Source organism: Chroicocephalus ridibundus, chromosome 6 (genome assembly GCF_963924245.1).
Source record: "Chroicocephalus ridibundus chromosome 6, bChrRid1.1, whole genome shotgun sequence".
Lineage (NCBI taxonomy): Eukaryota > Metazoa > Chordata > Aves > Charadriiformes > Laridae > Chroicocephalus > Chroicocephalus ridibundus.
The window spans coordinates 72,663,821-72,688,218 of NC_086289.1; the positions used below are offsets into that span (position 1 = coordinate 72,663,821).

Sequence of the window (24,398 nt, forward strand, 5' to 3'; positions counted from 1 at the left end):
TTGAACTTCTCATCATAATTGTTCTGTTTGAAATAAATGTGTGGATATTATGTGCTCAGAAAAAAAAAAAAGTAAGTATTTTAAGGAGGTAAGTTACAAAACTTAATATTTAGTCAAAATAAAGTGTAAGCATGAGCCAATAATTTGGAATAGGCTTCAGTAATTAAACAAAACGACAGTCAGTGGCGTGAATGCTTATGTGTCTTACGTAGTGCCTTGGCAAGTGTCTGGTTTCATCTAAACATTGAATATGCATATGAAGGAGAGATCACTATAATTGAATGGAAAATGTGAAATTACAGGGGCAGCAAAGTATAAATAATTGAAAATCAGGTTGCAGCTCTAGCTTTTGTATTTCATGAGCTCAGTTGCAAACAAAATTGCTAGAATGGGAATTCACATTTTTGTTCCCCTTAATTTTACTTTCATGGTACCATACTCCTGGTATAGAGAGCAAGGCAGTGATAATGAGGAAGGGGTAATTAAATATCTGTAGGAAATTAAGAGCCAAACCAGAGACTAATTTTCAGCAGTCTACAGCTTTCATTATATATGTATACGCTTTGATTTCTCATGTATATGGAAAACATATCCTCTAACACTGCATATTTTTAGTCTTTTTCCGTCAAAATTATTTAACTTGCTGTATTCTGTGGTAAGATGTGGCAGGCTTGTTTTGTTTGTGAAATCATTGCAGAAAATAATTGTTTTAATAACTTCTGACCAGTTAATTACTTGTGAGTATAGCGAAGTATTCTTAATTTCTACTAAATATACCTTTATCGTGGCTATACTTCATTTGACATTGCTATGTCTTGTTCAGTTGTGGAAATCACTCAAAATGGGTAATTTTCAGTGTTTGAGACTTTTTGGATCTCCTTGCCCTGCTGTGTCCGTGGATGAAGGGATTGTTGAGGTTGCTGTACTCAAAAAGCCTTGTCTTCAAGTGAAGCTTTCTCCTAATTTAACCAATGCTATTAGACGTAATAGAAGCCATGTGCCACTTCGGATCCCTAGAGTTAGAGGTTGTGATGCTGGCAAGTGCCATAAAACCAAGTTCCAGGCAGCACAATAAATTCGAAAAATTCACTGTCAAAAAATGTTCTGTTGTGTATCTGGTTTAAAGGCCTGGGTTTTGCCCTTGAGCATCAGGTACTTCTGCAATCAGATCAGATTTGGTAGTTTTGCTTGTAAAAGGAGATCAAAGCAAAGCTGTCAGCAATGCTTTCGGAAGGAGTGCTGGGCCTCCCGTGAGCCTGCCCAGCTGCCCGCGGGGTAGGACAGCGGTGCGTTTCAGAATTTTGTTTTGTTTTATAATTTTGTTCTACCTAATGACACTGTTGTGGGCTTGGTTGTACCTCCTTTAGGGCGGGAATTGTGATCCTTCTCGAAGGACTTCGTGAAAATTGAAGTTTTCTTTAAGGACTATGGACTTATTTACATAATTTGCTGTCAATTTTCTGATTTGAACAGTATTTAAATGCAGATACTCCTATAGTAAGACTCCAGATAAGTGTGTGTTAAAACTTAATATTTGGGATACTTGAGAAATACCACAGTAATCCAGGACCCACAGATGGCCAGAATGTTTTATTCTTAGCAAATATTGAACTCCTCTAAATTACTGTCGTGGTACTGATACACTGTTAATAAACCAAAGCTTTAGTGAGTTGTGGATCAAGACAGAAGGGCTTGCAATGAGGAAATTATGTGACTCCAAAATGTACTTGCCAAAGTGTGCTCATAGAATTTAGCCAGTCACAATAAACAAAACCCAAAATTGTGTTTCCCAGTAGATGAGAGCGGTAGCTCTGCAGGGCCAGGGTAGCCGTTTCCACTCTATACATGAGATATTCCCTGTAAGCAGGGTAAGCGGTTGCCTTGGCACACCCGACGGAGGGTTGGGCTGGTGGAGAGGCTGAGCTCCCTGAAGACGGGATCTCTCCCGGTGCCTCGGGCCACACGGGCACAGCGCGTATCGTCTCAGATTCTTGTGCTTTCTCTCTTCACCCTGTTCGGTGCTACCAAACAAATTTGACAGTTCCTTCAGTTGTATCATGATGGTTTCATGGTTTAAATAGTTGTAATGTCTCCATTAGACTCCGGCAAGAAATCTCGCACCGTAGAGACTGGTCAGTATTGCATTTGTTTAATTAGCAAATAGGCATGACTATGCTTGTTATACTAAAGTAATTATAATATAAAAGGGGCAACTTAAAATTCTTTTTCTTGAGCTGTATGCTTAGGGTGCAAATTACAGAAGCTTCGCCTGGCAATGAGAAAAGAATCTTCAATTTTGACACAACCAGAAGAAAACTTGGTGAAACATAAGTCCGTAAAAATGCTGTTGTGCTCTAAGGAGCAAACGGTGGTAGTCAGAATGTTTCCTCCCACACTATAGAGTTGTCTCCATCGCGTTGTTTTGTGACACCAGATTGTTTCTGTGCATTACATGTGCTTTGCTAAATTTCATTCATTTTGCTGTCTTGGTTCATGAAGTGTATACCAAAATACACAGGAGCCTTATTAAGGAATTGCGGGAGAATAGCAGTCCTGGGTGATAGCGCTGTACTGTCTCTTCACAATTCTTCATGTCAAATGTAGAGGTATTGTGGCATGGGTTTTCTCCTCTGGTGGTTGCTATGTACAGAACGTGGAATAATTCAAAGCTGGAGCTACCGATGTGGTTGTCCTGTCCGAGGCAATTGGGCTACCTTGGAATAATTGCTTCTGTGTGTTCAGTAGCTGGGCTTAAAATAAAGCAAAAGCTTCCAGTCCTGAAGATTCTGGTGATGGAAAAGCTCTTGTGGTTCTTGGAAAGTTGCCCAACAGATTACAGTGTTGGAAAACATTTGCCCTGTTTATTTCTTGAGTCTGTCTGAATTCAGCTCGAAGCACTGAAAACAGCGCTGCTTTTCTGCTCACCTGCACAACCTTATGCTGTCACATTTCTCATCCTGGCGTAGTTATTTAGATTGCTTGTTAATCATACGCAAACTTCCACCTAAATATCAGATTAAGCTCTTTTAGCCTTTTCTTTGTGAGGATGTTGTCCAGTCTTGTTCATGCTCCCTGTCCTAATAGTCTCTAATGAAGCTGCTTCTCCAGTGATGCTTAACAGACCTGAAGACACGCTCACGTGGTGGTCTCAAAGATTAAAAAGGGAGAGACGGCAGCTTGCTGCTTGTATGTTGAGAGACCTCTGCACAGCATCACACTGGAAAGCTTCTGTTTCTTTGTTGCAGAATTGTGGGGTTTGCAATATACTATGTTTTCTAGTGCTTTGCAATAAGTTTTTCAATATTTTAAGTTTTCCTCACTTGAGGAGTTCTATTAAACTTGAGTCTCGTGGAAACTTAACAAGATAACAAGACATCGAAATACCAAGAATGTATTGTAGGCTTATTCCGTGGTAGTATTAAGATTGTACAAGTAAGAACTTTTGCTGAAAGAGCTGTGTCTTCCCTGCTGTCCTCAGCCAGAGCCCCACCGCTTCCCCTGTTCCACCGCGGATGCTTGGGCTGCCGTGGGAGGAGGAGGAGGAGGAGAGCTGCGCTGGTTGAAGCCAAGCTGGAACTGGGGAGGGGGAGAGTTTTCATCTACTTCATTTGGGTTGTCTAGCTCAGTTTATGGCCACGTAACTTACCTGCTGGTGCCCACAAGTGGAATTAACCCATAGCTTGAGGATGGGCAGGCAGGGAAACTGCCGCATGGGAGGTGGTGTGTATTTATGTTGATATTAAGGACAGTGGCCCGGTACCTCTAGTGGTTGAAGCATTGCTTTGTTTCCACGGAATACATTAAAGATAACACATTTCTACTTTTGAGATCAATTGGTATTTGTTTATCTCGCCACGGTTTAGAATAGCATTTCCTCATGTTGAATGCCATTCTTCTGGAGTTAAAAAGCTGTCATCTGTTATTTTATTTTTTAGAAATTCAAAGGGCACTTTAGTACTGTCAGCATGAGATCATCACTATCTAATGATAGGCATTTTAGAAGATTTCTATTAATGTGGACTTTTAACAGAACCCTCTTACTAAAAGAACTGTACCTTATAATCATGCTGTATCTTTCTCTACAAAGCAATTATACGAATTGTGTGAATTGGCTAAAATCTATTAGCTATTATAACTCGGAATGTTACCTTTGATCAGAAAGGAAGTCATCTTGTTTAACTTCCCCCTCCCCTTCATACATCTATGAGAGCAGGAGCCTGTGTGAGGGAGAAAAGAAAGGGAGCCTGATGGTGGTTAATGGCTAATGAATACAGCTAAGGATACAGGAATGGTTGCCTGGCAACGCAGGGAGGATGGGCTGAGGTCCCTTCTCCGTACATGGGAGTTGACAATTGGCTCGTCTCTTGAGCTCATGAAGTCTGACTTCTGCACTTTTGCATAGTTTATTCCCAATATGTGTCATAGCTGGGTTAGATTTGTATAGTACTTGTTTTGTCTCTATGTATTTCACTCTTCTAGAAAGAAACACGAGGAGAACGGAAGCAAATCAAGCGTTTTAAAGGCAGAAAAGATGATGTGAATTCTGTCCCGTGCAGTTATTATGCTTTCAAGACAAGAGCCATATTTAGTAAGAGGTTTGCCTGAAACTGCAAGCTCTTAGATCTAATTCCAGGTAAAGTTATGTTTTCTTAGTCTGAGAGCCCTCTGAATATGACCATCAATATGCTCTATGCTGAAAGATGATGTTTGCGTTATAATTGCAACCTTGAGAAGATTGCCTTTTTTTGTGGTTGAAACACAGTTATGAAATGACACATCTACTGTGTTTCCCTTCTTAGAGTGGTATAATGCCAGGCTGCGAACAGAGCGTGTGCACTGAGGAGTGTGACAGACTTGACCTTGTACAAGTTGTTCTGACAACAATTCGAATGAATTTTGAATATGGATGTCAGGATGAGCTGTAGATCCATCTTTCTGCTGCAGTATAATTGTACAGAGGCAGTGCTTCGTTAGGGAGATGAAAGGTGGCCTTCATTAGCTTGGGCCTCTCTAGAAGGCCTTTATGGGAAAAGTAGGTGGACTACACGGAGATGGTTGTCATCAAATGAATATTGAACTAGTAACCTTTTTTCTTATTTTTATGGAGCTATTTATTTAGGAAGAAGTTGCAACTGGCAACTGCAGAGCCAGGTTTCACAATCTGTGTGGTTTTGATATTGCCAGGGGAGTCATTTCCTTCACCCTTTTGGCTCTCAGGAACAACTTTGGTGCCTAATGATAAGGTCAAAGCTGTAGGAAATGGGTTAGGTTCCTGTTTTGAATTGTTGGACATGAGACCTACCTACCTAGGCATTTTCTGCCTCTTTCTTTCACCTGGCAAAAGGGAGGTTAATGTGTATATATCTGCAGTTGTATTATTTTACGAACTCTTAAAAGGAAAAAAATAATCTCCTACTAGTAAGAGCAATTGCCCTTTGCAAATCGCTTGCTTCCATTATTTTGTCTTTGAGTTCAGTGTTTTTGTTAATGGCTGTTGTGAAGTCTGAAACTTTTTAGAGCATTTGGCACAGTGTGAAACCTGACCAGCTGTCAAAATATAGAGTGTTGGTATGGAAATGTTTTGATGGAAGCTGCAAAGAAATCCATTATGTTTATTGGACGCTTTGTAATTATCAGTCTTTGAATGATCTAGACAAAAATCAGTGTTTCCATCTAACACGTCTCTGCAGTCTATTCTCTTTCGCTGTGTCCCCGTGCAAAGACGGAGGCGAGATCGCGGCAGCCAGCCGTGTAGAATTACTTCCTTGTAGCTGGAGATACTCAGAAAACCAGGTGAAAGGTTTGAAATGTTTCAATTTGTATAGCCGAAGCCTTAAGGCAATTGTCATTAACAAAATCGTCTTTCTCCTTCATTCTTCATGTTGTAAACTGTAGCTTCTGACTTACTATTTATCTTTTTAATGGTTTATACTTACATTACAAGCCCGAAGTTTGCTACAGGGTATTGAGAAATGTTTTGTAGCTTACGATGATTCATGGGAAAGTTTGGGCAAACTGCTCTGGACTGTGTTTCGTGGTGACTTGTGTTCTTAAGGGCAACTGTGGTCCGTAGGTAAGATTGCTCTTCCCCATCATCTGCACGTTTAACTGTCTGTGGATGTAATTGTACTAACTTAAACATGACTGCTGTGATTGAAGGAACTGCACTGGTACTACGGAAACTTTGGATCCAAGTGTCTAAAGTTGTGCTTTAATCTACTATATCGATGAAGGAAAAGATTACAAATTTAAGGTCTATGAATTTGTGTTTGTGTCAAAGATGTGCAAATTGTTGGCTATTTACTCCCCTACATGGATTTTTAAGACAGCAAAACACCTTAAAAATTACTATAATTGAACCAAGAAAATAAGTAAGGATCAGCAAGGTTTTTTTTTTTTTTTTTTTTACAAGATTTATGGTGGTTTCTCTGTCTATACAATGCAGCGCTGTTGAAAAAAGTCAGGCCGACTTCTGTAATGTTACCAGAAAAGTTCTCCTATTTACAATCAAATTAAATAATTTTAAACTACAAATAATTGCTGGCCAGCTTTTGTAAGGAATGCAAGTGGAATATATTCAATGTTTTCAGCATTCTGTTGGAATATCTGCCCGTGTTTTATGAAATTTCGGTATTAATAATCTGTAACACGTTTGATTCCATTGGAACATTGGTTAAGAAAACTTAAACTACCTAAGTTGTGTTTTAAAATGATGCTTTAAATCAGTCAGTTTTGACACCTTCCTCATATTTTTGCATGGGTTTTCTTTAGTTTTCTTCTACTGCCTCATACTGTAGTAATTTCGGTTGGGCTTTTGCTTTTCTTATGGGACTTACACATAGAAAGTCATGGAAAGATCAACCCAGAGCAGACGAGTTTAAAAGTTTTATTTTTTTATTAGTATTTTTATTTTGTTGTGTACCGTGAACATTGTTTGAAAGTGAGATTCTGATTCCTTTTCTTAATTATTGACACAGAATTAACGTCTGGTCCTTCATTTTGGCTTCTGTGCTGTTTTGTTTGCTTTACCTAATACCCTGTCTGAGATATGGGGACAATTTATTGTTTAAAGCATATGAAACAAGCGCATGGTGTGTAAGCAGGGAAAAAGGGGCACAGTAATGTATTTGAGATCTCATTTCCTAGGTTGCTTCTGTATTTAAAAAAACCCAACAAAACTATGTGAAAATATATTAAGCAATGCAATAACTGCATACTAGTAAATACAAAGACAACAGCTGTGTTTTCTGTGAGTGCATGCCGCAACTGGAATTGGGAAAAATAAAACTTCATTGCAGGTTTGGGTAGAAATGGAAAACAATGCTAATGTAAAAATCATCTTTTTTTTTTTTTTTTTTTTCTCAGTTGGGGAGAATAAGATTTTGCTGCCTTTACTCTCTCTGGAAAAATATAGCTCGTTCTGTTTTTGAGGACTATTGAATAGATAATTCAGAGAGGCAAACAGCCATGAAGAGTGTTATTCCACACTAGAAGTGCTTTATATAGAGAGTTACTTACAGTAAATATTTGAGCTAACTAGTTTGGAAAAAAGGAAGAATTGATTGTCTGAAGCACAATCATACGTGTTGCACGTGCCCTGCTGTCAAAGAAGGTGTGCCTGGCCAGAATCGGAGCCTCAGTTGCTATAGTCTGATTTTGCAGAGTGGTTGTTAAAAACTAATGAGATGTGCTTTATCTGCAGAGGGTCGTAAGCAGGTGTGGCGTGTAAGTGTCTCACTGGAGAGGAGGGGATGGGAAATTACGGGTGTGCCGAACCTGGGCTTCGTGGGTACGTGCACGGGGCACGGTGCAGGTGGATGGAGGAGGCTGAGCTCACCTAACAGCTGCTCAGCACCAAAAAAAGCCGTCGTCTTCCCGTGCTCTGTGCTCCTTTGTGGGCTGATTAATGTTTTTTAAGCAGCAGAAAGCTGAGAAGTCATAGGAAAAAATAGGTAGCTTTCTGCTGGCAAAACCGTCAGGTTGGTAAACTGAATCAGCTTATCCTAGCTTCAGAAGACGACCACAGCTGGCACAAGGAAGGCAGCAGGTCTGCTGCCTACAAAAGCAATAAACGGGTGTAGGAATATCATGTTAGTGACCATTTTTTTGTCAATATGCCCCCTCATTTGTCAATAGGTGTGTGAGTAGCAAAAGCATTTGTCAGCCTTCCTGTGCAGAGACTCCCCGTTCCGCCTGGCTGGCGAGATGATGCAGTGGAGTTTTGTGGCATTGCAGGGTCCAGGAGGGGACGGTTTGCCAGCTCCTGGTGCTCGCGGGGACAGATGTCTTGCCACTCGTGGCGTTTCAGGAAATGGCTGTGCTGCTGTATGTGGCAGTCCCACGAAGTGAGGTCATTTGTTAGCGTAGTATTGCTTCTCTGTAAGATACACATACGTATATATCTCTCTCTTTATATATACATATATATTTTTTACAGCTCTTCTATTGGAACAATCTTTAGGGATTGAAGATTCACACACAAGATTCTTCCAGGCTCCTCTGTATTTGCTGGGGTAGAAGATACTTCAGAGTCCAAGTCCTCACTGGCTGGAAGATCCATCACTGTATTAAATCACTGTATTTTATACAGCGTATTTGTTAGAAAAGCTCACATGTGTGGCTGGAATGCGAGCTGACCTACTTAAACCACAAATCTTCCCAGCTGTGCTCGATGTGCTAGAGATGAGTGTTCATCCTGCCGAAATCTAAACGCAAGGTCACCCACTTTAGTGTTTTAAAGAAGTGCTTTCTCTGAAAGGGTAGAGTAAGGATAAAATGATGAATTATTTTTTTTTACAGCCACTTTTAATTCCCTGTATCAGATTTTTAGACTCTGCTTTCTAATGTGATCTTAGAGTAGTATGACTTCCTTCTTAGTTGTGCAAGATGGAGTTTGGTATTAGTTAGCATTTATAGCATTAGCTCTCTTGCCAACAAATATTAGGAAAACGCTTTTCATTCCCTCGCTCTTTTGCTCTCCTTTTTTTAAGCGGCTTACTTTTGTCATTCAATTTATCTTTTGCTTTCAATTATAACTACAAGATCCATCAAAAGAAGGGGTGGCAGAAATAAATCGTGCAGAGATTTTTAAGTAAAACAAACAACATGTTTAAAAAGCACTCGTTTAATTCCACTGCTTTTATAAATAATCAAGTGGATTGAAGGGCAGTGAAATACTTACCCTTTATACTAGATCTTTTGTGCGCTGCATTACTATTATGTGCAGGCCCAGATTATAAAGTGTCATGTTCCACGCATGAGTCCTTTATACTTGTTTACATAATTTGATTTTGTTTAATACTGAAAAGACCAAATTAAAAGGAAAAAGGAGAAGCTAATTCTTCTTTTTTCTGTCTCCTACAAACTGACTTTGTACTAGTGCGTCTGTAGCTTTGACTGCTGTGCACTTGTCTTTCAGCTGCTGAAGTCAGCTTGAGTTGTTATTTATTTTCTCCGGACTCCTCTATATTTTCATTAAGTAGGAAGTCTAAAAACACTAGAAGTGAATCAGGAGGCCATTGCTGATTTTGATTGCTACCGTTTTTTTGAGGTTTGGTTGCTAAAGCTGTGTTGAACGAAATCCGAGGAGCAGGATCTGATTAGAAAAAGATATTTAAAGAAACTTCGGAAACGATATTTTGACAAAGCACCTGTTCTCTGCGGAGGGAAAAATACCTCTGCTGGGGAAAGCTGTCACAGCGTTCTTGTTTCGGCTTCCCAAATCAGGACTTTGAGAGTGCAGAGAGACATTGAGTTGTTCCTTATGGCCATAAAGCTATCAAATGGGGTCACAAATTGCACCGCAGTCTTAGATCCCCCTCTGCTGTGTTCCATTTGTCAGTCATGTCAGGACTGAGAGGTCTCAGGGAGACAGAACAATTATCCATAATTCAGGTATTGCGAAAAGTAATGGATGTTTTATTAACAAACCAACAAAAAATAATGAGAACTCCATGGATATTTTGAACTCTTGTTTTCTTCTGAATACTAATGAATTCCTTTGGCACATGATTTCCTCGCTGAGCAAGGGATCAGGGAAAGCCTGAGCTACGCGTTAAGTCATTTTGCTGCAGCTGCTTTTGAAAAATGAGATTTTGTTCCTTGTGCAACAATCCTCCAACAAAGTGGCCAGGAGGGTGAAACACCTCCTGTTGGGTCTTTAAGGCCTAAATCTTAGTTCTGTCCAGTCCACATTAGTATGTCGCAAGTTACAGAGTGGTGGTTTAGAGCCTTTTCTGGTCTTGTTAAAAAAAAAAAAAAACCATGTTTTTGAACCATTGATATTTTCTTAACAGAAGGCTCATTAAAACTAGATCTTCTGACCATAAAATCAGTTGTTTCTACAAAGTCATATTTTTCCGATGGCAAGTAGTTTTCTGGCAAAAAGTTGTAACAAGCTGTAATTAGTTCTTAGAAATAAACGAGAACAAATATACTTACTTTCCCATTAAGCTCCACAGTGGTGATGTTTGCCTCTGTATGACCATTCTCGTCACATCTCCTTGTAACTGGTGAAAACCTGTTCACAGCAAGTAGACTGGGAAATAAAACTCGGACAAGGCAGAGGAATGTGGGATGAGAAGCTCATCCATAATGGAGTAAGTCTTTCTTGGATTTTGCTCACTGATCAAACTCCTTTGTTGGAGAAAGGAAAGAAATTTAACTTAAGTTCCTGTGAACTCCACACTTCAGCAAATTGGGCTCAGCTCTGTCCACGCACTCTCTGCCTGCTGGCACTCAGCTGCTCGTTCATTAGTGCATCATTTGCATAAACTGAAAACCTGCTTCACTGTGGGTTTTGAGACTGGTTATCCTTGCTTTTGTATTTAATCCATTTTACTTGTGGAAAAAAATATTTTTTTTTCCCCCTATCTCCTGTTTTAATTGAGGTTGTAGGCTAAACAACTGCTTGTAATTTGGAGGCTAACCAAATAATGCTATTCTTTTTATTATACCCTTTTCCATGGAAAAATAAAATAACTGTGTTGCTCTTTAAAACAAACAAGCAAATAACCACCACCACCACCAAAAAAACCCACCAAACACCAGCAGTATAAAAAACATCAGTACCTGCCCCTCTGTTTTTATGAGGGAGACGGGATTGGCGCTGTCCTGATTCTCCTAGCGTACCTACCATTGTTGAAGATTTAATAGAATCATAGAATGGTCTGGGTTGGAAGGGACCTTAAAGCCCACCCAGTGCCACCCCCTGCCCAGGTTGCTACCTGCCCAGTGCTACCTCCCACCAGCCCAGGTTGCTCCAAGCCCCGTCCAACCTGGCCTTGAACCCCTCCAGGGATGGGGCAGCCACAGCTTCTCTGGGCAACCTGGGCCAGGGGCTCACCACCCTCAGAGTGAAAAATTTCTTCCTAATATCTCATCTAAGTCTACCCTTTTCCAGTTTAAAACCATTGCCCCTTGTCCTGTCACTACACTCCCTCATAAAGAGTCCATCCCAATCCCTTCTGTACTTGAAGGCTGTTATAAGGTCTCCCCGGAGACTTCTCCAGGAAAAAAAATAAAAAAATTTCTTTTTTCCTTTGAAAAATGTCAGTCTATCACAAGTAGTCACCAGAAGAAACTTTGTGGACTGCTTCTCTCCTGTGATGAACTTTAAAACGTTTGGTTATCAACTTGCGTGCTTTGACGGAGACTGGCTCAGAGGCTCTTAGTGACTTGTGTAAAGGAACTCTGCCTATCCCCAGTGCTTACACTTCAGTTCTAGGTAGGATTTGTATCATCTGTGCAATTTCACGTGTAATAAGTGTAACTCATTATTCACATTTTTGAAACATTGAAACTATATTCTTTAGGGGGGGGAAAAAAAACCCAACCTGATGAGTCTTTGTATTACATTTGTAGGGTATGTAGCATAATATGCCTGGGAGTTTGAAACATGTTACCAATAAAGAATGACAACAACTGTTAGCTGCTGATATTATTTTTTGCATTAATTCTGTAAAATATCCAAATTCTTGAGTAGAAATGGGGGTGTCTTGAAAGCAATTTACGGGAAACCTTTGCTTTTCCAAAGGCTTTCAGTTGTGAGGGCCTCTCTCTAGGTTTGCAGAGCTACCCTAGAAACCTTGTGAGAAAATTCGTATCCTCTGGCAAGTCTTATCGCTGTTGGTGAAGAGCGCTCTGTTGCTAATGACATTGAGCTTAGGCTTGTAGCCATCCGTGACATGGGCGGTACGATGCAGCAATCTTGTTGGCATAAGATCGAGCTTTTTCCTCTTGTAGCCCTGGTCGCTGTCATCATCAAATTATGTTTCCATTCATGGTCTGTCAAATGCGCTCCTTAGAATCAAGAAACATTGTAGTTGCTGTACTGTAAATATACAGAATAACTTTCTCTTTTTTTTTTTTTCTTGTCGTCCCCCCCCCCCCCCCCCCCCCCCCGATAGCAGAACAAAACCACCACATTTTCACATTTGGGTCTTTCTAGAGAGAGTGAATGAATTAAGAGTTCCTCCTTCGCAGAGCCCTCCATTTAAATCGTTGCGCGCAAGGGAGCACAACAAACAGTTTTAGGAGAACATAAACCCAAGCTAGCCGTTTCTCACCATCAGTCATTGTTGGAAGAGGGAGTGTGAAAAATCTTGAGTTTCAGTCCTTTTTGCGCTATTCCCACTTGCAGGCTTCATTTCAAAGGAAGGCGTATTGTCAGTACTATCACTCTCATCTCTTGAATTCTTAAAAATATTTAAGAGTTAACAGAAGGTGATGTGAGAAAATGCTAGAACTTAAACTACAAAATAACTTTGGTAGGTGCTAAAAGCCTCAAATGAGAATCGTACCCTTTAAGGAAAGTGTTGGTACTCAGCAGCTAAGAAGAAGAGTTATTTTTGTTGCCTTAGACTTCTGTTTTCTTTGGAATTAGTAGCGCGCTCTATGTGGGGGAGAACCTCACGGTATACAGTGTTTAAGGTAAAAACTAATCATTATGATTTCTCCCATGTTTAGAAGTTACAATAATGTAGGATGTTTAAGGATTTGTGTCTTTCAAGAGATGGACAGTTTGTGTTTGGAGAGGGCAGAAATGCTTTAGATGATTCTGTCTCATCAGTTAATTTGCAAATATGTATTCTGCTTAGCTCTGCAGAACTTCATTAATAAATAAATTTCTTTTTCTTAATTTTGTCTTTTAAATATAGAACAACTCAAGCTTGCTTGAATATAGAAACTCAGCACTAAATCTTGGCGTTCCCAAGTTTGACGGTCAAGGAGGAGTTTCCGTATGGGCTTCTCCACTGTCCCCAGGAAGGAATACATCCAACCAAGGTATCGGTTCCCAAAACAAACTCATAGTAAAGGGTGCACTTGCCGTAGTGGCCTTGTTTGAGAGCTGAGATAAAGAAAGATCAGTCTCCAGATATTCTTCCTTCTCCTGTGTTAGGTGAGGTTAGTCAGCTTTGAGCTTCAGGAAGCTGGTGCCGATCTCCTCTTGTATTAGGGACCTGTGGGAAAAGCAGGAATAGGCATAGTCAGACCCTTGAATAAAGTCTCAGTATCTGCTCTTGCGTGCTCACGTCACTAACTGTACTGCTGGATACTTTCAGGAAAAGCCACTGAGGTTTGTCACTCTTTGAAGTAATCACAAAGCCAGCAAAGTTCTTATTGTGCATTTCTCTGCACACAAAAATATCCGAATTTAGTCTCCGTCCTTAAGTAGAGGAAGCTGTGTTAGAACCGAGCTGAAAAAGATCTCCATCTGCTAAACCCATGTTTCAGTTGAAAGTTTCCTTCATACTTTCCAGTGGAAACCTAGTAAATTTATTTGAGATGATGTTCAGCATTGGAACTGGAAGTCGCTGGGTGTCTGCTGGGGAGATTCCCCAGGCGTCTGCTGGAGTCTCACCCCCTGTGCTGACTCTGAACTGGTCACGGACAGCAAACTGGGATTCCGGGAGGGATGAGCCTGGTGAAGTCCAGGAACCACGGACTGCGAATTTTGGGCTGTGAGCTGAGATTGAGGATTATAGGGAAAAAATTTAGCAAAAGCTTAATGTAAACTAATGGAAATAAAATAATGAAAGGCTTGTTTTACAAACATAAAAGTTCATTTTGTTTTTCTCTTTACTTTTGTGATAAAGAGCCTTTTCTGACTGGGGAACAGTCGATTAACCCGACGAATGTGATAATCAAGCAAGAGTAAAGCATGAAGTTTTTCCTTGTAAACTCCTTCATTTTTGTGAACCAAGCGAGAAGTTCTTTTGGAATTCCCTGCTCAGGTGATTGAGGTTTGGGATGTCTGATTTACCGTCACGAGCAAAACTCAGATGCTTTAGCTTGGCTAAAAGCTCGTTGCGTGCGTGGCTGAGAAGGTGCCTGGTGTACGCAGAAAAAGTTGACAATGAATCACTAAAGGATATAATTTTTTTTTATTTTTTTTTTTTTACTTCTGCCCATGTGATGATTAACTTGAGGAGTGTTACTGTCTCTGGGGACGTTCTTATTCCTAAGTAAGACTTTTGTTTGAATGAGCATAGTTTGTTTCAGAAATTCTACTTTAAAAGGTACATTTTACCTAGCCTGAATTATCTTGAAAAACTATCTTCAATTTTTTCCTGTTTTTCTGTTCTAATAAATAATTGTTTCTATACTTTAAAAAAAAAAAAAAGGAAGAAAAAGACAAGACCGTTTAGTTTTCAAAATAGACTTACTTTCTAGTGGATTAAAACAATTTCTAATGCTATCGATTAGACCATTTTTAATGTAATGTAGATGAAGGTTAACATTGTGACTGAGCTCTTTTAGTTTGTCATTATTTGTTCCTATAAAATAGTGCTGTTTCTTTGATTTTTGTCATTGGCAGTTGCAAATGTAAATGTTACAAAACCCCCCCGCCCCGAACTTTGTAGGCAGGCAGGTGTACTTGTTCAACAAATTGATCACAAATATATCAGACACCTGTTATTTGATTTCACAGCAGAAAAGAGCAAATATTTCCTTAGAACTCAATCTGAAGTCTGTCTGGATAAGATTATTTTAATAGTTTGTGTCTTTGTGCTGGAGAAGCAGGGGAAGAGAAGAAAAATAACCTTTTGGTTTGTTTTTAAGCCTTTTCTGTTACACAGTTAAAACAATCTCAAAATGATGGTGTTCAAGTAAAGTGTTTTCTTGGAGGTGTGAAAGAGGGGAAGGGTGGGTTTGGGGCGAAGGCTTTGGGTTCTCTGCAGAGCTTTTGCCGAGGGGCAGCGCAGCTGCGGCCATCGTCCTGCTCCCTGGTGGAGAGCTGGGGCTGCAGAGTTCCCTTCCCACAGAGGTTGGCTCGAGAGTTATCGTTTAGTTTTCCTATGACATGCAAATTCAGAGTATCTCTAACATCAGTTGCAAACTCTCTGTTGGCATGTTGACTCAAACACCTGCTGGAAAGAGGAATGTTCTTCAGATTTGCTGTCTGCGTGAAAGCGAAAGGAAAGGGGGGAGAGTCCAAGAGGAGACAAAGCAGCCTTGCCCGAAGCACATGGTAATCGAAGGAGATCAAAGGATATGATGTCAGTTTATAGAGAAACAGGTCAGGCAAGCCCAGGTAGCTCAGGAAGCAGGGTGCTAATTATTCACAGAAGAAAGTCAGGTATATGGTTACCGCGCTGCAGCCGGAAGTCAGGAGGTCAAAACTTGCACGGCAACCAAGTCAACGTGATAAAACGGCTTGACTCCTAACGGGGGGAGTTTGTCGTTTGCTAGAAATGGGGGAGAATGAATCTAGCGTCCCGAGTCCGTCCCAGCAAGGTAAGCACGTGCGACCTGCCGGACGCTGCGCCGTTTGGAAGTTTGGGGCATTGTCAGTCCCTGCGTGTAGGAGCTTGTTTCGCTGTCGGCTGTTGCAGCCTGTGCTGTGCGTCCACGCGAGGGGACGTGTTTTTGCCTGTGTTCTGGGGAAAGGAGGAAATCCGCATCCCTCATCTCTGCAATATGCTGGTTTCTAAAAAAAAAAAAAACAAAAAAACAAAACAACAACAACAACAAAAAAAAACACAACACAAGGCTGCATGAGTTTTAAGAGGGTAAAGGAAAGTCTGATAAGATCGTGTAGTTATTTCACACTGTATTGTCAACAAAGGTTGCTTTAAACTTAAGGTGATCTGTGGATGTTGAGGTTACGGTTCTGTAGCTTAGTTTCATGTTCTGCAAATATTTTTTGGATGGGGAATGCTTTGCACACCTGTTTTGCCCAAGTTGAGTACCTGTTGCATGGGAGCAGGGTATGGCAGATGCATAAAGATGAAGGATATTCTCTCTGTTTTGCATTCGTGGCTTATTCAGGTTGTTGCTTTTTTTTTTTTTTTTCTCTTCTGTGGGCTGCGCTAAGGTAACACCACCACGTGCATGCAGAATAGCCCTTAAAGCACTCGTGTGACTGTAAGAACAGAGTATTCTGTCCTAGGTGTTTTAAATTTTCAGTAGAAGCCTGAACACAACAGTCCATAAATCTTGCTTAGTCCTTCTTTTGCAACATTAATGTCAAGTTTTTGCTTTGAGAAAGAATGTTTTCCCAGTAGCCCTTTTTTCTTCCAACAGACAGTTTTAACGTCCCAGGAAATATTATCTTCCTGCAGAATTATTCCATTATTTTATCTTCTTAGCATTCAGTGTTTTTTTTCCCTGGACATTCAACCTGTGCTTTTCTTTTGCTTGACTTTACCAGTCTCGTCCTGGCCTGTTTCTCATGCTTTCCGTACCAGCAAGGGATAAAGCTTTGTATCTATTTTGGGTTTTGCAAGAATCCTCAAGCTATTGGAAAATTTGCAAATGGGTTTCTGAGAGCTGAAACAGTAACTTTCTAGTCACTGAGAAGCTGTATTACTGTTTTTTTCCCCCTGAAGTTATTCTTTATATACACGCAAGCGTGTTATACTGGGATTCAAACATGTGTCTCGGACCTATTTTAACTGGGAATAACTCTGTTAATGCCAGAGCAGATTTCTGTTCACGGTGAACATCTGTTACGCTGCTTTTTTTTGGTGTGTGATAATAAGTATGTACGTACTGCACAGAAAACATACACTAGCAAATTCAATTTTGATCCAGAACTTAATTTTGAAAAAACCAACAGTAACGTTCAGTAGTGTACGGGTCTAAACACCATTCCTGGCGTGGCAGTGAGAACATTGGTATTGTTTCGTTCTTCTCTCTCTTCATTCAGGATCTGACTTGAGCTTACAAGGGTTTGCTGTTCAGAAATATATCCAGCCTAATTTTGATCTTATTTTTCACGCTGTAAGTGATGAGCTAGTTCACTGCGGGTAATAAAATCGTATTGATAAAACTGATGTAAGACAATTTCAGGCCTGCTGTATTTTATAGACGTCTTTTGGGAAACATGATTGTGATTCTGACTTAATTTGTGCCTCTTCTCCGTTAGCGTAAGTGAGCTTAGTCAAATGGAATTTCTCTTGATTTGCATTAGTGGAAATGGGACAAGAATTAGGGCTGCACCATTTTTTTAAAATCAAAATGTTCTGTCTGTACGCACATGCAAACACACACCCCCCCAGTATAATTTTTTTCAGTTGCCATCAATCTGATGTACTGGGCTATTTCCATGTGTGCTTGTTTTTAGAAACTGTCCAAAATAATTGGTGATTCGGCTGGTATTTTTTTTTTAAGGGCGGGGAAAAAAAAAAAAAGGTGGAAAAATTAACATTACTCAAGATACCTGTCAAAACCACTGCTAGTGAGAGAACTTGCATTTCTTTTTATGTTATTTATTTTTAGAGAGCTTTGCACTTGTATAAGTTACTAAAGGTGCCAGATTGACAGCCCTGGAGGCTGGCTTCACTTATTCATTAGGAAAAGAGATAGGGCCTGGGCAGCCGGTGCACAAAGCTCCTTGCTGTGCTGTTCCCACGTGTCTCAGTTCTGCTGTGAAAACCCCCTTTTTGAGGATCCGAGGCTTTCGGTCCTGTTCACTCCTTGCCTTTCCCTGCAGCATTTTCTTCTAAGGGCACAGCATAATGGTCTAGTGATGATTAGGTTTGCGCACTAAAGACTACGCAGAGACCTTTATTTGATTTCACCAAACAGCCGTCAGATGGTGAAGGCGGCTCGGGGCTTCCATCAGTCAGTAATTCTCGCCATCTGGTCAATCAGTAAATATAAGGTCACTCTGCCGTCATGGCAGTTTTGTTTTGCACCGCGTACAGTAAGCTCAGAGAATAAAATAGCTCTTGGTTCGGTTCCGTTGTTATTCTGCTGCTTCTGTAAATGCTTCAGACCTTCGTTTCTACGGAGGTTCGCAGCCTGGGTGTGACAACTGAAAGGAGCAAAGCCCAGAACAATAGGGCTTTGACTGCCAGCCGTGAATTGATTCCTCATTCAAGCGAGCGCACTCAGGGCCCTTCAAAAATGCGCTGCAACTAACTGAGGAATATCTTGTATTTCTGTGGTTTGGGCTTTTTTTGGTTTTATTGTTGGGTTTTTTGCTTTTAGAATGAAGATCCATTCCTTCACATGAGTTGTTGTTTTCAGTCTTCCTGCGAATTAAGTACTGTTTACTGCGGAGTGTGACAATATTAGCCCCAAAAGATGTAATTACTGTATATTTTAATTTTATGATATCGTACATGAGTTGTAATTGGTTTTACACTGTATTGTGTTGCTGGATGATCATAGTAGTTTTACTTGCTTGCTAAGTGTGTGTAAATATGTGCTCGCCTCTCTGACCCACAGAGGACAGAGTTAAATTGCCAAGTTCAAGTTAAAGCAGCTTATTTCAGTTTTCAGGAGGCACAGTAAGAGAGTAAGAACGAGAGGAGTGTTATTAATATACTACCCACAAAAATTTGTTTTTTTTTCAGGGCTCCCTTATGTGCTGTTTATTAGCATATGTAAAGCATTTTTATAAAGGGTTTAATTATATGTATCCTTAATATAAGCATATGATTAAATAAGTATAATATTTCTTAAAATAATTCCCAGCAAGTTCAGATCCCTTCCATAATTAATCTGGGCTTTGGATCAGCTCAGAAGTGTGTGTTCCTTAGGGTTTCTTCTTGTGTTCTGATGTCGATTTTTAGATCAATATATATGCAGTCACATGAAACATTTACAGACCAGGTCTAAAAGAAGCAACTACTATTTTTTGCTGAGAAGGGTGACAGGAAGATATCAAGAGCTTACATACAGAAGACGACGGCATGCTTGTGTGGGCCAGTAGGAACTACAGCCATAATGTCCTGAAAGTGAATTGCGGAACGGTGTCTTTTCAGTCTCAAGCTTCCCTTTCTTAATGAGAGCGGGCTTCTTGGCCACCAGGTCTACCTTTCTTGCTTCGCTATATGAAGGACGGTCGTCTTTCAGGTGTGTGTTTTTTGAGCAGGACTCTGAATAATGCTAATGAATGCTGTAATCAGCTGCAGTTATTAACTGGGGTTCTCTAACACGAGGTGGTAACTCTGAAATTCCATTGTAAAACTGCTTTCTCCCCACTTTGCGTTCCATGACCTGAGTCCTCAGAATAGAGTGCCTGTTTGCTCGCTGGCCAATGATTAGCAGAACATCATTGGGTCCCTTCTTGGGTCTTTTTGAATAATAATAGTGAGGGTTTCCTGTGACAGCTTTTCTTACACAGATTGGCTCTATTCACCAACCAGGTACAGTAACAATGGGTAATTTAAAATAATTCATTTTATGCTGCCTCCTGTAGATTTTTGACTTTCGTTTCAAAGTGGTGAATCTAGAGAGCTGGAGAAGTATGTTCTGATCACTGTCCTGGTGCTGTGAAAAATACGAGATTCAAATAGTCCTGCAGAGCCATCAGCAGCTGGATCAGCACAGAACACATTTGACTTCAGTGTAGGTCATTCCAACGTTTTTCAGGTGCTTTTAACTTTTATTACAGGTAGGCTGTTTTTATTTATTTATTTTTTTTAAGCTTGATTTCCCAGTTTCTATGTGCTCATCAATCAAGGTTTGGGATTTCAGTTCTACAGAAATATCCTCACTTAACGTAAGCATATTAAAACTGACAAAACTGCAGAAATTGAAGCACGATAACAGTGAATTTCTCCCCATTGGTGAGAATCCACCGCAGAACTGGATATCACGCCCAAGACTCCCAGCTCCCAATCTGCTTCGTATTATTGTTGTTTTGCTGTTATAATCCTTTCCGGTTCTTAGAGGTATGTTGCAGATGATTGCATCCTAATATATATGCCTGAAAATGAAACAAGATAGCAACATCTTGATGCAATAAATAGAACTGAAATTGAAAATGTAGTAGATGTATAGTAAAAGGATGATGTTTGCAAAGTGTCCAAAAACTTTTCCTCATAATCTTGATCATAAAGCTACTTCAAACTTTGAAATTACACCAAATGCAGAAATAAGCTCTTGTCGGCAGTAGGGTCTATCAGATTCAGGTATTTTGGATGTTCTTCTGGAAGCATATTTTTCCAAAAGTTGTCAGTTTTTCCCCCGGTATGTCATTCTTCAGGGTGTGGAGTAAGCGTTATATTTATCTTGGCTGCTGCCGTACCTCTTTTCTCTGAAGTATGCCACTCAGTGGAGAAAAGTAAAGAACTGAGGTTGACGCAGAGGGAATATCAATGTGGTTTTAGCAATTCAGGCAGAAGAAACCAAGGTTTAGATAAAGTTCTTATGCAGATGTGACACTAATTCATAATCTAAAGAGTGCTCTGCATTCATAGAAGGTCCTGCCAAGGTCTCTCTTTCCTCCTCCTTCAAGTACTGGAAGTTTTCTGGAAGTGGCTGGAATTTTTTTCCACCTCTATACAGGGATTGTGTTCCATGGTCCTGGTGGAAAAGGTTGTTGGTGGTGAAGGGGTTTATTTTATTTGTCTTTTTCCTTTGCTTGAAAAAACAGCATCTCCACCACAAATGAGGCGGTATAATGCTGGGACAGTATCCTAAACAGCGTCCTGTCTTGCAGCGAGTTGTTGAGATGTGCTTTATAAAGACAAGCAAGGTTGCCTTTCTTGATTGCAATATCATCGTGATCAGGGTATTTAGAATCTTTTTCGAAGTGTACTGTTGGTTTTTTGGGGGTTTGTTTTATTTGACACCCACCCACCCGGCCTGGTCTCTTAATTAGTCCCTTCAAACTTAGAATATTCCTAATATTCTGCTAGATTTAGACATTGCGTGACTAATGGAGTAATGTTACATTGTAATATAGTATGCTTCAAGTAATGATGAAAAAGTAGGATAAAGTAGGCATTGCTGGAAGAATTCCTACTTCTCAGTGATCGTGTTGGGTGTCTTTTGTTCTTGGGTTGTTTTCTCTGTGCCATTGTCACTGTTATTTAAGTTGGATTCAAGCCAGTAGGAGAAATAAGTTACCTAGGACATCTAGGCCAAATAAAAAGGGTAGTGGCGCAGCAGCTGTGCAACATCGCACTCCCGTGTAGTAGGTAGTGAATTTTAAAGAATTTGAAACAGGTCATTGGGGATGTGTTCAAATCTGGAGACTTTCTTAGTTCTCCTGCTGTTCTTAGTTGTTCAGGGTGACTCTATGCATTTCCAGATTGTCCTAATCTATATGTTAGCACGTATCATATATCCCGAGGTGTATGAAGCAACTCTATATTAGCGGAAGGAACTTTTAATGAGCGTTTGAATAATTTTCCATGGCACTCACATGTTTCTAATCGTAAGGCCAAGCAGGCTGTGAGGGGGAGAAGGCATTCTCTTTGAATTTACGCTTCTGAAACTATGTATGAGTTGTTAAACTGAGAGCACACTGTGACGGCATTCAAACAAAACGCGATAGACGCAGAAAGTGTTTTATGTCACGGCAAGTGCACATGCCTTGAAAAGAGGTGAAGCGCACCGTGCAAAGACTTCTGCACTCTCTTAGTGATGTTGCTTTTGTCATACGGGTTTCAATGGTTATTGCGAGCTGCCCTGGTCATGACAAGTAGTTAAAATTTAGCACATGTACGGAAGTTGTGGGTGGGTTGGCTATTTTAGCCTTAATTACTGAGGCAACGAGGCTTCTACAGTTGTGCTGTCTCTGTCAGAAGAACTTGAGAATGTTGAGGCAAATTTTGTGTATTTTGGATGTTCTTCTGGAAGCATATTTTTCCAAAACACTTTATCAGAGATCAGTTGGTTTATGTAGCTGTAAATGTAGCTGAAGATACGTCTTAGGTATAGAGGAGAGGGAGCAAACAAGTTTAATTACTTTTCAGTGACTTCACTTCTTCATATCCTAAGATTAATTTTTAATTACACAGAAAGCTGCGCAACCCTGAGGAAGTGTGGACATGTCCACACTTACAGAAGAAAATGCTGCCTGGTTTGCTAAAGAGCACACGTTTGTCAGAAATACTGTGATTTCATTACCTCTTACGGTATTTTTTTAGCTCTCATTATTTCAGAGAAAAAATAGAACCAACAACAAACCTCTGTAAAGAAGTAGTTCAGATGTATTTAATGTCTATATCATAGTTACAACAGTTTTTAGGAAATCTCCTGGCTGTGGAATTTATCGAACTGGGAACAATAACTACACAACTGTTCCTTTTGCATTTGCAGCACTGAGAGAAATGAGAAAGATTAACTTGGTCTGCATCAGGGAAGTAGTTAGGAACCATTGGCAACCCGTGGCTAGCTCTGAGGAGACTTCTCGTGTTGTCATGGTTTAGTCCCAGCTGCGAACTAGGACCATGGGGCCGTTCACTCACTCCTCCCCCCGGCCCCCCGGTTTGGATGGGGAGGAGAATTGGAAGATTAAAAGTAAGAAAAACCTTGTGGATTGAGATAAAGACAGTTCAATAAGGAAAGCAAAAGCTGTGCGTGCAAGCAAAGCAGAACAAGGAATTCATTCACTGCTTCCCGTGGGCGGGTGTTCAGCCATCTCCAGGAGAGCAGGGCTCCATCACGCGTAATGGTGACTTGGGAGGACAAACACCATCACACAGAATGTTCCCCCCTCCCTTCTTCTTCCCCAGCTTTTTATGCTGAGTGTGAAATCATGGTATAGAATATTCCTTTGGTCAGTTGGGGACAGCTGTCCCAGCTGTGTCTCCTCCCAACTTCTTGTGCCCTCCCAGCCTACTCGCTGGTGGGGTGAGGAGCAGAAAAACCCTTGAGAACTTAACAACAACCCAAAGCACCAGTGTGCCATCAACACTGCTCTCATCCCAAAGCCAACACGTAGCACCACACCAGCTACCAGCAAGAAAGTCAACTTCATCCCAGCCAAAACCATGACACATGTTCTTCTCTCTCAAGAAAGATGTGTGCGTTCTGTATAGTAGTGCTGGAGCTTTTTACTCAAATTCTTAATTTCTTGGGGTTTTTTTTGAGTCCACTTTCATATTTACCTCAGGGCCCTGTTTCAGTTGGTGCAGAGCCACAGGGCACCTTTTGGACCTGCATTGGTACTAAGGGTCCACGCTTGCAGAGTGGTGCCGCAGCTGCTTCTGCCTTTTTCCAGTTTCACATTTCTGGTTATATTTTGGTAATATACTGAAGACCTTCGTATCATTCAGGAGAATAAAAAGCATAACCTAAAGTTAACTAAATCCATCCCTGTAGGAGCAGTTATAGAAAGCGGAGCTGAGATTTTTAGCCTGAATGTGACTGTGAATCTGTAGTGCTGTGCATAGTTTTATAATAGCTGGCTTTGTCAATTTGTATATACATCTTTTTCTTCAAATAGTGCCTGTATAAAAGTGGCATTTCTGCTGTCTGTGTAAGCTCAGCTTTGTATGCCTTCATAACACAATTAAGTTTTCCACATTTTATTGCTGCTAGTGCTGCAAGGAGGGGCTGAGTCAGACTGTATTTGCTCTTGTGCTTCATCAGCAGAAATGTTTACCAACTTTCTAGTTATATTTTATTTGTGAAAACACGATGAAAGTAATGGGGTTGCACTGGTATCAGAGTATCAGATTAATTTGGCCTGTGTTGTTATTAGCATTGATTGAGGCACAGGAGCAAGAAACAATCCAGTTAGACTTCCACTGCCCGAGGCCGAGTTTTTAGGGCTGACAGGAAACAAATATACATCTCTTCACTCCTAAACTGAGTATATTTGACCTGAAAGTCTGAGAGTTACAGTAAACCCAAATCACGGCGATGTTGGTCGTGCAGCAGAATGGTTTTTTCACTCTCCTCATGGAGGTGATGGGTAGATGTCCTCCATCAACTGCACGCTCTTCTCCTTTGCTCTCCTTTCTCTCTTCAGGTCTCTTCTCAGTGTGCCTTCGGTGGAAGAAGGACTACGTGGACTGTTTGGCTTATAGATATAAAACTATTCCGCTATTCTAGTACATGAAATTACAGATACTATATTACTCCATGGTACTTTTGGCAGTGTAGAGGACTCTGGTGCCTTGCACGCCCTCCCTGGGACAAAGGCTTCGTGGCCATTGAGCTCTACGGGACTGTAAATTCAGTTCTCGGTTAATTCATGGGCATTC

At 40.5% G+C, this 24,398-nt stretch overlaps 1 protein-coding gene across 4 annotated transcripts in view; it reads left to right on the forward strand.

The window, feature by feature from the left end:
* NAALADL2 (N-acetylated alpha-linked acidic dipeptidase like 2) overlaps positions 1 to 24,398 on the forward strand; it is a 477,589-nt gene that overhangs the window by 98,213 nt on the left and 354,978 nt on the right. For 2 of the 4 annotated variants that reach the window (XM_063339330.1, XM_063339334.1), the window contains exon 1: positions 15,632 to 15,738. The exons of the other annotated variants lie outside the window; for them this stretch is intronic. In XM_063339330.1, the coding sequence (XP_063195400.1) occupies positions 15,696 to 15,738 (43 nt within the window). In that variant the 5' untranslated portion in view covers positions 15,632 to 15,695. Of the gene's footprint in view, positions 1 to 15,631; positions 15,739 to 24,398 lie in introns of those variants that run through there. 4 annotated transcript variants of the gene reach the window in all.